Source organism: Podarcis vaucheri (assembly GCF_965113315.1).
Source record: "Podarcis vaucheri genome assembly, chromosome: 10".
Lineage (NCBI taxonomy): Eukaryota > Metazoa > Chordata > Lepidosauria > Squamata > Lacertidae > Podarcis > Podarcis vaucheri.
The window spans coordinates 3,901,596-3,915,033 of NC_138748.1; the positions used below are offsets into that span (position 1 = coordinate 3,901,596).

Here is a 13,438-nt window from a genome sequence, read left to right on the forward strand (position 1 = left end):
ATTGCCATGCACAACTGGAAATGGCTACCCTTGAGGGTTTTGATTTTCTTGTCAGCACTAGATGTATTATACTAAAAGAAGGAAACCCTCAAGGAAACAAATATACTAGAAGTTTCCCTACTCTGCTTAGGGGGACAGCTTTCTTTACACAAATGCAAGCTGCTGCAGGGTAGTCAAGACTGAGGGTTTCACAACAAAATATCATGCTTGGAGCAAAGTTAGCTTTTTGAATATGTCCTAGGAAACCATAATATGGTTTATATAAATGCAGGGCTGACAACTCAGACCTTTTGTGTCCAATTGTTCAGCATCTTCCTAGCCTTACAATAACTGAACTTCACTTTTAGGAGCAACATGAATGCTTCATTCTTATGGCTGCAGATAAACACCTCTCACCTGAACAAGTGCCTTCAGCTGACCACTGGGGTGTCAGAGGACACAGACAGAAGATGCAGCTCAACATTGCATCATTTGCTGAGAGATGGCAGAAGTGGAACAAACGTCATTTAAGACTCCACTATCCAGAGTAAAAAAATCTTTGCTCCAGACTTCTAAATGCAAGGAAGTTGGGAGACTGGCCTCTGCCAAACTAATTACACCTTGTATGTGTATAGTCATGGAAGTAATTTGAAAGGTCAATGTGACCTTGGCATTATTCCCTGCAAGAGGCAAAATTCAATGTGAAGTGACTAAAGAGAGCATTGAATGCAGCGGAGACCAAGGTCACACACCCACACAGTTGCATATTCCAAGCATGTAGAAGATTTTTATTAAGTATTAACTTTGGTTCTAAGAATTCCATCCTCAATTCTGTAACACTTTGTTAAAAACCAATAGGCAAGAGCAAATACAAAAAATATTAAATTACGAAAACAAATCCCATTAAGGCTCCCTTTTTAATATTTATATATGTACACACAGAAACAAATGGAGACATAAAAGAGACTAACTCCACTCCAAGAGAAGGGAGGTAATATTAATTTGCTATCTTAACTTGCTAAAAATAAAGCAGGTTTTAAAAGCATTCATCAGTTAAAAGCATTCATCAGTTGTAAAAAGAGTCCGGCATTTTCAAACCAAGGTAGCACAACTGAAAATATTAAGCAGATTGAAGATTTAGAACAAGGTAGAAAGGTGAACAGAATCTCAATTGTGAAAGCTGTTAATTCAGCTCCACAAATTAAGGAAAAACAAAAGGGGAAAAAGTTCAAGCAATTTGACAGCATTTGTCAGGTGTGTCATACCAACACATAACAAGATTCTGGATTCCTACACAAAAAGTCTGGCAGACTTCTGATGTGGGCTAAAGCAGGTTCACATTCTACTAGTAGTTTAGCAGTATTACTCTCCCCCTCCCCGAAGATTACTACATACGTGCTGTATCTACAAAGCAGGGCTGGTCCCCTCAAGCACTATAGGAAACGTCTCTCCTTGCCTCAGAAGGCAGCTGAGCCCACCATCCACAAGGACCTGGGACCAGAGAGGTTCCTCTGTGCATTCAGCTAAAGGTCTGACTCAGAGCTCAGTGATGGAGCAGGGCAGCAATAAACCTGCCAGGACCATTTGAGAAGCCAAGCAGGGTCTGGTCTGGTTTCAAACTGGATAGGGGACCATGTGTTGAGATTCCTGCATTTCAGGAGGCTGTACTAGATGAGCCTTGGCCTCCTGTCCTACAATGCTATGATCTTAGGGCTTCTCTCTATCACGTTCAGAGGGCTTTGGGCCAAAACGCATCTGTCTCATTTTGGAATCATTACTCCCAAGTTGTTGTGAACACCTTGATTTACCTATTGAGCCAGAAGCTTGCAATGGAACTGGACTCTCAAAGTCTTCCTGGTTATCTATTTAAAAAGCCAGCCTGAGAAACATGCAGCAGCTACCTGGAGCGTTAAGGAGGCCCCTTGCAGGAGGCTCTCCTGGGAGATGGGGGTGTCCATCCCACGTGCTTCTCAGTTTCTGTGGCGAAAGAGGCAGAAATGCCAAGGACAAAGAGAACTGCAGCTTCTCATGAGGAAGAGGAGGCACCAAAGAACAAAAGGAGGCAGAACAATGAGGAAAACGGAAACGGGAGGATGGGAAACAGCCCCTGGAAAAGGCGGAGCAGAAGGGCTACCTTTGCGCACCGCTGTGGTCTTGGCAGCAGGAGGGGGTGTGTGAAGACCCTGCCATGGGTGGCAGAACCCCCCCCCCCGACAGAACCCCTGCAGGCCCCCTGCTGCCAGAATATAAGCAGCACCAGAATTGGCGCTCATTTCTGGTAAAATCTTGCCAGAGCGCCCCCCCCCGACAAGGGAGGAAAAACAGGGAGTGGAGGAGAGGAAGCCGAAGGGAAGGGATTGCCTTTGTAAGCTGCTGGCGGCTTTGGGAGCAGACGGAGGTGGGAGCGATGGCAGCTTGAGCACAAGGTGAAGCAAAAGGAGGCAAATTTGCGTAGACGTAAGGAGGGAGGAAATGCAGGAGAAAAGGCAAGAGGGAGAAGGAGGAAGGTCAGGGAGCAGCATCAGTTGGAGCTACACAGGGAGACATTTCACATGCAGTCATCTTTTTTCAGTTACGGTTATTTTTTCAAGTTCTTAAAAGCCAATAAATATAATTTTTTAAAAATAAAACAAAAGCATTAAGGCAGGTTTTTCTGGGTGCTCCTCCCACCCCAAGGGCAGTACAGAAAGTTAGGCTAAGGCAGGGGAAATCAGTGGCAAAGCCGACGCAGCGCAACTACATGGGTTGTGACCTCTTTTGAGATTAGAAATGTCCACAACTTCCATCTACATACTAATGAGAAGGAATGAAATCAAGGCAGCTACTGGGCATTTCGGAGCCTGCTTTGCAAAAGCAGCCCAAGATGCCACTGCTTCTAAAAGAAAGACCCCAGATTTGGCCAACATTAAGCAGCCCAATAGCACTGCTTTATTAATGGGTTTCATATTAGGGACATCCACACTCTCTTCCAAAAATGTTAGTCCAAGCCAATGATAAATAAGCCATGTCAGGATTTAAATTAGAAGTAAATTAAATCTTGGCAAAACTTATTTATCATTGACTTGGATTTATAATGCGATTTTATTCTCTGAAGAGCTGCTTGGGCCCTGACAACTTGAAAAGCTTTATGCCAAAGGCAAGGCTGCTCTTTGTCAACATTTGGTCCCCAGGAACCAGTCCTGAAATTGTTTTTCCAATTTCCAGCGCCTGCAGCAATGACAGAACACATCGCTTTCACAAGTTGGTATTGGTATCAAACGCTTTTTGCTTGGATATAATTGCAAAAGAAAGATTCATTTTGCTCAGCTTGCCAGAACAAGCCGATGGACATGATCCTCATCTAATGTAGATGTAAGCAGCTGTTGAATTGCAGCTACTGACACATGTATGATCTGAACCTATCTTGAGAATCTTTCCAACAACCATTTTGGCCTTTGCTGAAAAGCCAGCTTTGCAGGTTTCCAGCAGTAGCCATCGCTCAGCTGCACACCCCAAACAAAAAATGCAATAATTATTTATATATGTTTCTCTCTCACACACAAGAGTACTGGAATCACTAAGGTCAGAGACTGTGTTTAGAAGAGGACCTGAATGTCCATATTTTAGGTTCTTTTGTTTCTAGTTATGCACAAGTATTGCAGGCTTCCACAGCTAAAGCACCCAGATTCCAGACTGTGTTGAAAACTAAAAACACGTCTAAGGACCATATCCAGATTGGAGCATCATGGGCTATCCTGTACACTGGGCCTCATGCCCAGTGATTTTGAATGTAATTGTAAAAGCTGCTAAACCTAGCTGGAAGAGATGGATAGAAATCTAGGAAAAATAATAAATTGGCATTTTCCCTTTAAATGGCTTCCCCTCTTACCCCACTGACAATATATAGTTTTGCATCTGGGCTTCAGTGGTTTTCCATCAATTGAACAAGGAAATGAACCACAGAAATCAAGCTTTCCAAAAGATAAAAATAAAAATGGCCAGCTGGGTCATGCGTCCAGAAAAAAATATATATGCCTCCTGGTGGTAAGTGGGTCGGGGGTTGTAAGCTATCTGGAAGTAAGTCCCAATGAGCTCAGTGGAACTCACTTCAAAATAGACATGTATAGGACTGCATGGGCAGGCAATGGAATTCATAATGATTTCAAGCTCCTAGATATTCTACCCTGTAGTCAAGCTCTGAGAAGCAGCTGCAAGTGTTTGTACCTGCAGAGCCATTTGAGAATGTAGGAACAGCCTGCTGGAGCAGCAGAACGGCCCATCAAGTCCAGCATCCTGGGGCCAAGCAGATGCCTGCGGGATTTGTTTTCAAACTGCCCAAAGCACAAAGAACCCTAAAACAACTAATTCAGCTCCAAAAGGCCTGTGAGAGTTCAAGCATGCCCAGTTTGTTTTAGATTTTGTGTTCTTCTTTGAAGAGCAGCATGCTGTTCCGCAAAGTGGTCCACAAACTGTTTTTCAAAGTCCATGCAGCACAACGGGGACTGCTGCCAAGAGAACATCGGCCACCCCACCCCCTGCAGCGTAGGGCTGGGTCTAGTATGCTGTTCTTTAGACCACCGAGAAGGAAAGAACAAACGAACAAAAGGCCAGTGGCAATTTAGACATGGCCAAGTGCACATCGCACAGGAAGAACAACATGGTAAAAGCAGCATGGCTGCTTAGCAAGGTTGGAGGAGGAGAAAACCAGCCACTCATCCGTGAGCATTCCAGCGCCACGAATGCGCGGTGGGCCAGAAAGGCGCAGGCGACCAACACCCTTAAACTGCTCAATGGCAGAAGAAGACATTAAGTTCTTTCCTATAACTCATTTCTTACAGATTCCCTCGTGGCAATAAGACACACCTTGGCCCACACACAAGTAGCAGGACAAAAGAACTCCAACTTCAAGTCTAAAGGAACGTCTATTTACATTAGAGACTGTGGAGCGGGGGGGGGGCGTCATTTCTGAAGAAGGGTTTCCACACAAAATGTGACAAGGAGTGGTTTAAGAACACTTTGCTCTTCTGCATAGCAGAACTTCACAAAGTGGGAAATACAAAAAAAATAATAACACACACTAGCCTGAGATGCCCACTAAGCTCGGATCAGGAATAAGCAAGCAATGTCAACAACTCAAATCTGTTTCCCTCCCGGGGTCAACTACTTTAAATTGACAACAGGTTGCTTGTTTATCCTCTGATCTCCACATTATTATTGGCGAGTTTTATCTGGTGTGCAATCATTCATCTGCACATGTTCCAGACGTTGACCTCCACGTACGAGCTCATTTTCCACCCAGATCCAGGGCAACTGGGTGAGAGATCCTGCAGTCGCCTTTCTGCAGCAGCCACTGGGGAAATGGCTTCAAGTCTGAAAGGGCCCTTCTTCTAGGAGTCTTGAGCTTCTGCAGCTTCTTGCGCTGTCCTCCTCAAATTGCCTTTCACTTTTACAAATTCAGGTGCATTCTCTTGCTCCTCCTGGATCTTCTGCTTTTCAAGTTCAAGCTTAAAACAAAATGAGATCAATTTTAAAAAAGAAGGAAGAAATGATCAGAGTGGCGTTTCTCAAAATATGAATTGTAAGCAGCGAGCGTAACCAGATTCAGCACTTTGTTAATGTGCAGGGCTCAGCCTCGATGGCAGTATACACGGGCAAGGAGGATCTGGGTCTATTTCACTACCTGGTTCCTCACTTCCAACTTTCCAGGGTCACCCTGAGAGAATGAGGACACATTCCCTGATCATCTTGCCTGATCGATATTTACAACACTTCTCTTTCATGAATCTTCTCCTATAATTTTTAAACCTAGTATTACCAATTGTTTTCAAAAGTCAGCTGTGGAACTAACAATCACATTTTCTTTTTATATTTTGAAAGAGTTTCCAGCACATTCTGTGGTACTGAATTCATTAATCTGATCTAGATAATATTATTATTTTATCTTTTTTGTAAACCGCTTCGAGGTTTTGGTATATAATTTTTAATGAAATCTGTAATAAAGAGGGGACGCGGGTGTCTTAAACCACAGAGCCTAGGACTTGCTGATCAGAAGGTCAGCGGTTTGAATCCCGGTGACGGAGTGAGCTCCCATTGCTCTGTCCCTGCTCCTGCCAACCTAGCAGTTCGAAAGCACGTCAAAGTGCAAGTAGATAAATAGGTACCACTCCGGCGGGAAGGTAAACACCGTTTCCGTGTGCTGCTCTGGTTTGCCAGAAGCGGCTTAGTCCTGCTGGCCACATGACCCGAAAGCTGTACGCTGGCTCCCATAGCCAATAAAGTGAGATGAGCGCCGCAACCCCAGAGTCGGTCATGACTGGACCTAATGGTCAGGGGTCCCTTTACCTTTATAATAAAGAGAAGAGAAGCTCCTTGAGTCTATTCTATACCATTTCCCTGCCCTCTTACCTGTTCTAATTTCTGTTGTCGTTTGAGTAGCTCTATTTCCAGGTCCGATCTCTTCTTTTGTGCCTCCTCCTCCTTCTGTTGCTTGATAACTTGGTCTCTTTTTCGTCTTTCCATCACCTTTTGCAGCTCCGGCTTATTCTGAGGAGCAAGACCCCTATCAAAAGAAGGGAGAGGGCTCTGCGTTGAGTTACTTATTGACATGACATATTCCCATTATATTAGAGGACACCAGATGGTGAGAAATCAGGCGGTCATATACATTTATTTGACTAAATCAGCACAAATCTTCATATGAATAGTTTTAAGAAACTGTTTGTTTTCAGATAACATGCACACATTTGTAATATGCAGAGCCTTAGAAAAAGCAATCCTGCCCAAGAAAATAACCTGCAACCAGACCAGTAAGTACTTTTTAAAAAATTGTCTGCAACAGGATGTTTTTGTAAATAGGTTTATTTGGGAGTACCTTTTGAATGAAAAATGTTTTTAGATCAATCCAACTGATTGACTAAATGTTGCAGCCATGTGGCGTGGCTCTCCATTTGACTGTATCATCTTAGCTAAGCTGTTCAAATATGAGAGCAGTTTCCCAATCTAGGATACGGATAATCACACCGAAGATGTTTGGAGGCATGAAACTTTATTTATACCCCGCCCTTAATAATAATAATAATAATAATAATAATAATAATAATTTTATTTATACCCCGCCCTTCCTGGTTCAAAAACCGGGCTCAGGGAAGCTAACAACAAATTTAAAACACTTAATTGTAAAAGCAGCATAAAATACAGTATAAAAACATGAATAACAATGAAATCCAAAATTCAGAAATCAGTTTAGGGGAAATAAGCATTAGATAATCCCCAGGGCTGCTGGCTGAATTGGTCCTACATGGGCCAGCAAGGAGACCAGGGGAGAGTTAGCTGTGGGATCCCAGAGCGGGTGATCTTCATGAAAGGGGAGGGGGAGGGAAGAGAAGGGAAATAAAAGATCAGGCTGAATTCAAATTAAAGGCCAGGCGGATAGCTCTGTCTTATAGGCCCGATGGAAGGAGGTTAAATCCTGAAGGGCCCTAGTCTCCTGGGACAGAGCAGTCCACCAGGTCTTTTCAAACGGTAAAATACTGGTTCCATTTCCCTCTTGCTCTCAAATTCCCAAGTTAAGCCATTACATGCTCCCTATGAAAAGAGAAAAGATGTTACTGATCTTCAGGCAACATAAACGTGGAGCCCAATTCAGTCCTTGGAGACATGTTTAGCTCATTCTCTTGATTTCACATCAAGAACATTGGGGAGCAAATTGGTGAAGGAGGGCGTCATCCAGCTTCCTCTCCCCCCCCCACCCCCGGGAGCAAAAGCCTGGTTTGGTGGGGCTGCTTTACTCAACAAAGTGAGCTTGGAGGGAGTTGTGGGCAGAATGCCCATCGAGTCTTCCCTCGCCACAACATCGGGACCAATCCTGAGACATGACGCCACTTTGTGCTTTTCTCTGGGGAAGACTGGGAGCACACGACACAATGACCCGATTACAGACGGTGTGGAAGGGGAGGCAAGGACTGTGACACAGGCACCCCATTTTCCGCACCACAGGGACTCCCCCCGCCCACCACCTCACTTTTAAAGCGAGTTCCACCGTTATTTCACCCTGCAGTCTGAAACAGGGTCCTATCATCTGAATTATTCAGCCTTCCTGGAAGAGGGATGGGAAATTTTCATGAAAATAAAACATTTAAGCCAAGAAGAAAGGGCTGAACTCCTCAATGCCTTCTTTGCCTCAGTCTTCTCCGATAAAGAAAACAATGCCCAACCTGAAGAATTTGGAGCAAATGATTCAGCAGAGGAAACACAGCCCAGAATAACTAAGGAGATAGTACAAGAATATTTGGCTAGTTTAGATGTATTCAAGTCTCCAGGGCCAGATGAACTGCATCCAAGAGTATTAAAAGAACTGGCAGATGTGATCTCAGAACCACTGGCAGTCATCTTTGAGAATTCCTGGAGAACAGGCGAAGTCCCGGCAGACTGGAGGAGGGCAAATGTTGTCCCTATTTTCAAAAAGGGGAAAAGAGAGGACCCAAATAATTACCGCCCAGTCAGTCTGACATCAATAGCAGGGAAGATTCTGGAGCAGATCATTAAGCAAACAGTCTGTGAGCACCTAGAAAGGAATGCTGTGATCACCAATAGTCAGCATGGATTTCTGAAAAATAAGTCATGTCAGACTAACCTGATCTCGTTTTTTGACAGAATTACAAGCCTGGTAGATGAAGGGAACGCAGTGGATGTAGCCTACCTTGATTTCAGCAAGGCATTTGACAAGGTGCCCCATGATATTCTTGTAAAGAAGCTGGTAAAATGCGGTCTTGACTATGCTACCACTCAGTGGATTTGTAACTGGCTGACTGACCGAACCCAAAGGGTGCTTGTCAGGGAACTGCCATCAGAGGAAAGGGAGGTGGAAGGGCTCACAGAGGCTGGCAGGGAGTCAGCAGCGAAAGCAGGGACCAGCAGGGGGAGAGATGGGTCTCTGGAGGAGGGTCTCATGAATGCGGAGAGAGACGCAGCAGCTAAAGCAGGAACTAGCAGGGAAGAGGGAGGGATCAGGGACACGTCCAGCGAGAACAGCGGGGAGGTGTCAGAAGCTCCCATAGGGAGACCCATGCTTCGCAGGAAGCTGCCACGTCGTGAGTCCAGAAGACGCGTTTCCGTTAAGGAGCTTCTTTGCTGGAAGCGCTTCCGCAGACAGCCACTGTCGGAATCTACAAGTGACTAGGGCAGACATGTTTGAGGAGCTCTGTCACACACAGAGGTTTGTGGAGTTGCACAAACTCTGAGGGACCACGATTTTACGCACAAGCAGCTAATCATCCCATCACAGCATTCCGACAGTCTTTGTAAGCTGTTTGTGCAGGAGGAGGCATCATGAGCGACCCAGCCGGAGCCGGAGAGGCAGGAGTTGGAGCGGGTCCAAGCTTGGAAGATAGGTACCGAGCGTTGGAAATCCAATTGGCGCTGCAGACGGCTAGGCTTGAGGAGAGAAGGGCTCAGGATGCAGACAAGAAGGGGAGAGCCACCCAGTTCAACAGAAAGGTACCAGGATTGGTGCTGAAATTTGGGGGGGACCCCAAGGACTATCATGCCTTTAGAACAGAGATGCAATATGCCCTCAATGTGCAGTTTGATGAATTCCCTGACGAGGAATCGCGAGTTGCTTTCGTGATTGGGCATCTTGAGAGGGGGGCGAGAGACTGGGTTAGGCCCCTGATGGCAACGCACAATGACGTCCTAAAGGACACCATGAAGTTCTTTCGTGCAATGGATCTCATGTTTTCCAGCGATATTGAGGAGGGAATGGTGCGCAGACAGCTCATGGCTTGCAAGCAGGGAAGCCGATCTGTCCGTGAGTACTGGACTGAGTTCACTATGCTGGTTCACAGATTGGGTTGGGACTTATCGGCGGCACCCATTCAAATGCTATTTCATAGAATCATAGAATCATAGAATCATAGAGTTGGAAGAGACCACAAGGGCCATCGAGTCCAACCCCCTGCCAAGCCAGGCCTTTGAGGAAGGCCTGGCTTCGGCTGTGAAAGACGAATTGTCCCGGGGTCCTAGGGCGGATTCCATGGATCAGCTGACTAAATCTGCGCTGACTATAGGAGCGCGCCAGGAGGCGAGAGCTTTGGAGAGGCGGGAAGGGAAAGGGGAACGCTGGAAGGAGTTCCGCATTCCTGAGATTCCAGAGACAACTTTCCCGCCGGCAGAGCCGATGGAAATAGGAACAGTGCGCGCGCGCGCAGTTTCAAAGCCCAGTGAGGGGGCTAAGAAGGAGGAAAAGGGCGCCCGGAAATGCTATCTCTGCCAACAGCCAGGCCACTTTGCCAGAGTCTGCCCCCAGAGGAAGGAATGGCAAGGGATGGTGGGAGCTGTTGAGGGAAGAGAGCAGGGAGAAACGGAGCAGGTAAAAGCCAACGCCTGGTTGCCACAGTCGGGGCACAGCAGCCAGGCCAAAGAGCAGTGAAAGTGCCCGTGCCAGAAGCTCCTCAACCTGCTCTAGTGATTGAAGTGTCGCTAGAGCTGCAAAATGGACACCCCCTAAAAATAAAGGCGCTGTTGGACTCAGGCAGCTCCTGCAATTTTATGAGCAAGGAGTTTGCTGCTGAACACCAGATACAGACGATCCCTTTAAGCAACCCCCTGCAGGTGACCACGATCGATGGCAGGGAGTTGTTGGGAGGAGGAGTCAGCTTGCAGACCGTCCCAATGATAATGAGGGTGGCAAGGCACACAGAACTGATAGCGTTTAATGTGGCCACCTTGGGAGGCGCTCCCATTATTTTGGGAATGAGCTGGCTAGCGCTACATGATCCGCTGGTGGGCTGACATCAGAGAGTGGTTTCCTTTGGTTCAGCACATTGCTTAGAACACTGCAAAGGGGAAAAGGGTTCAGCAGGGGCCCAAGCCACCCTAGCAGGGACTGAAGTAATGGAGAAGGTGAAGGTACCACCACAATATGCAGATCTCAGCGACGTGTTCAGCGAGAAGGAAGCCGACCAACTACCCCCGCATAGGCCCTTTGACTGTCAGATCAATTTACTCCCTGGAGCACAGCTTCTTGTAGGCAAGTTGTATGCCATGTCAGACAGAGAAATGCAGGAGCTGCGAGAGTTCATTGACAAGAACCTGAAGAGAGGCTTCATCAGAGAGTCCAAAGCAGCGGGGGGTAGCCCAGTGTTTTTTGTGGATAAAAAGAACACGGACAAGCCGAGACTTGTGTGTGATTTCAGGGGGTTAAATGCAGTGACAGAACCAGTGGCTTTCCCTATGCCCAGGATTGATGACATTTTGACCAGGGTGCGGAAGGGAAAGATTTTTACAAAGCTGGATCTAAGGGGGGCGTACAACCTGATACGTATAAGGAAAGGGGATGAATGGAAAACCACCATGTTCACCCCTTTGGGGGCATTTGAATATCTCGTTATGCCATTTGGATTACAGGCAGGCTCCGCGTGCTTTCAATCGTTTATGAACCACGTACTGGGGCCTTTGCTCTACAAGAATTGCGTGGCCTTCCTAGATGATGTGTTGGTGTATTCGGAGAATGAGGAGCAGCATGTGAGAGACGTCAGAGAAGTGTTGAGCAGGCTGCAAGCCAACAGGCTGTGGGTGAAACTGGAGAAGTGTCAGTTTCATACCAAGGAGGTGGAATTCCTGGGGTACCGCCTGTCAGACAAGGGATTGGCCATGGATCCCGGCAAGGTCCAGGCAGTGCTGGAATGGAAAACACCCAAAACCAAGAAGGATGTGCAGAGGTTCCTAGGGTTTGGAAACTTTTATCGTAAGTTCATCCGAAACTTTGCACACCTGACGGCGCCCATTACGGACTGTCTCAGCAGTAAGAAGAAATTTGTTTGGACTGCGGAGGCGGAGCGAGCGTTTGAGGAACTGAAAAGGGCCTTCGCCTCTGAAGGACAACTTCTGCATGTGGATTTACAAAAAAAGCTGAGGGTCGAAACAGACGCATCTGACAGAGCCATAGGGGCGGTGCTTCTTCTTCTGCAGCCAGGGAAGGAGGAGTCAGAGTGGCGACCGTGTGCCTTCTTTTCGCGAAAGCTGAACAAATCCGAGAGGAACTACACGGTGTACGACCGGGAACTTCTTGCTATTCATGAGGCTTTCCGGAGATGGAGGCACCTGCTAATTGGTGCACAACATAAGGTGCAAGTGTGCACGGACCATAAGAACCTAGAGTATTGGAGAACTGCGCGAGTGCTCAACCAACGGCAGTTGAGATGGGCCCAGGAGTTTTCCAAATTTAACTTTGAGATTTGTTACGTGCCAGGCCCAGAGAACATTAGGGCGGACGCTCTCTCACGCAAACCTGAATATTTGGAGGGGGAGGGAGCACCCGAAGAAACCCATGTCATTCCAGAGGACCGCTGGGTGTGTGGGGCGGCATTGGTGGGGCAAAGGGAACTGGTAGAGGGAACGGTGCATGATGAATACGCCCAGGACAAACTCAGGGGTCTCAGGAGGGAGGGAGACAAACCCGGGGGTTTTGAGGAGAGAAACGGGGCGTTGTATTACAAGGGAGCGTTATATATACCTGAAGGTGAATTGAGGGAGAAGGTACTCAAGCAACTGCACGATAGCCCCACAGCAGGGCATTTTGGGCAACACAAAACCATGTGGCTGGTTACCAGGGAATTTTGGTGGCCCAAGGTCAGGGAAGATGTGCGGGAGTATGTGAGAGGGTGTGACCAATGCCAACGAGCCAAGGGGGAGAGGCGGGCACCGGCAGGGTTATTAGAACCACTACCCACACCTGAAAGACCATGGGAAACAGTGGCAATAGATTTCATGACTGATCTGCCAAGGTCCAGAGGGAAAACAGCCATCATGGTTGTGGTAGACCTGTTAACCAAAATGGCCCACTTTATAGCCTGCTCACATGCGGTCACGGCAGAAGAAACCGCTAAATTGTTTGTAGAAAATGTGTTTAGGTTGCATGGCGCCCCCTTGAGGGTGGTTTCAGACCGAGGGAAACAATTTACTTCCAGGTTCTGGAGGAAGCTCATGAGCTTACTGCATGTAGAGGTTAATTTCTCAACTGCCCGGCATCCTGAAACCAATGGGCAGGCGGAAAGAGCTAATGGCGTCCTCCAGCAATATTTGAGGTGTTATGTGAATGACAGAGAGAATGATTGGGTGGAGAAGCTGGCGTTGGCAGAATTTGCCTACAACAATGCAGAGAACGTGTCCACGGGGATGAGCCCCTTTTTGGCTAATTACGGGTGCCATCCCCGAGCCTTCCCAGGGGGGGAAGGGGAGAACTGGAGCGTTCCAGCTGCAGAACAGTTCGTAGAAGAAATGGAAGCGATCCATCGCCAGCTCCAACTTAACTTAAACAGGGCTAAGGAGGAATATAAGAGGCAGGCAGACAAAAACAGAAGAGAAGGGGAAAGCATTAGGGTGGGGGACCAGGTGTGGCTGTCAACCCAAGGGTTACCATTCAAAGGGGGTTGTAAGAAGTTAAGACCCAAAAGGCTGGGCCCATTTGAAGTCACGCAGCAGG

At 47.1% G+C, this 13,438-nt stretch overlaps 1 protein-coding gene across 3 annotated transcripts in view; it reads right to left on the reverse strand.

The window, feature by feature from the left end:
- Positions 1-746: 746 nt before the first annotated feature.
- The window catches only part of FAM107B (family with sequence similarity 107 member B), a 107,503-nt gene continuing 94,811 nt past the window's right edge, over positions 747-13,438 (reverse strand). For all 3 annotated transcript variants that reach the window (XM_082240179.1, XM_082240180.1, XM_082240181.1), the window contains 2 exons: positions 6,364-6,517; positions 747-5,462 (listed from right to left, as the gene is read on the reverse strand). In XM_082240179.1, the coding sequence (XP_082096305.1) occupies positions 5,346-5,462; positions 6,364-6,517 (271 nt within the window). In that variant the 3' untranslated portion in view covers positions 747-5,345. The remainder of the gene's footprint in view (positions 5,463-6,363; positions 6,518-13,438) is intronic.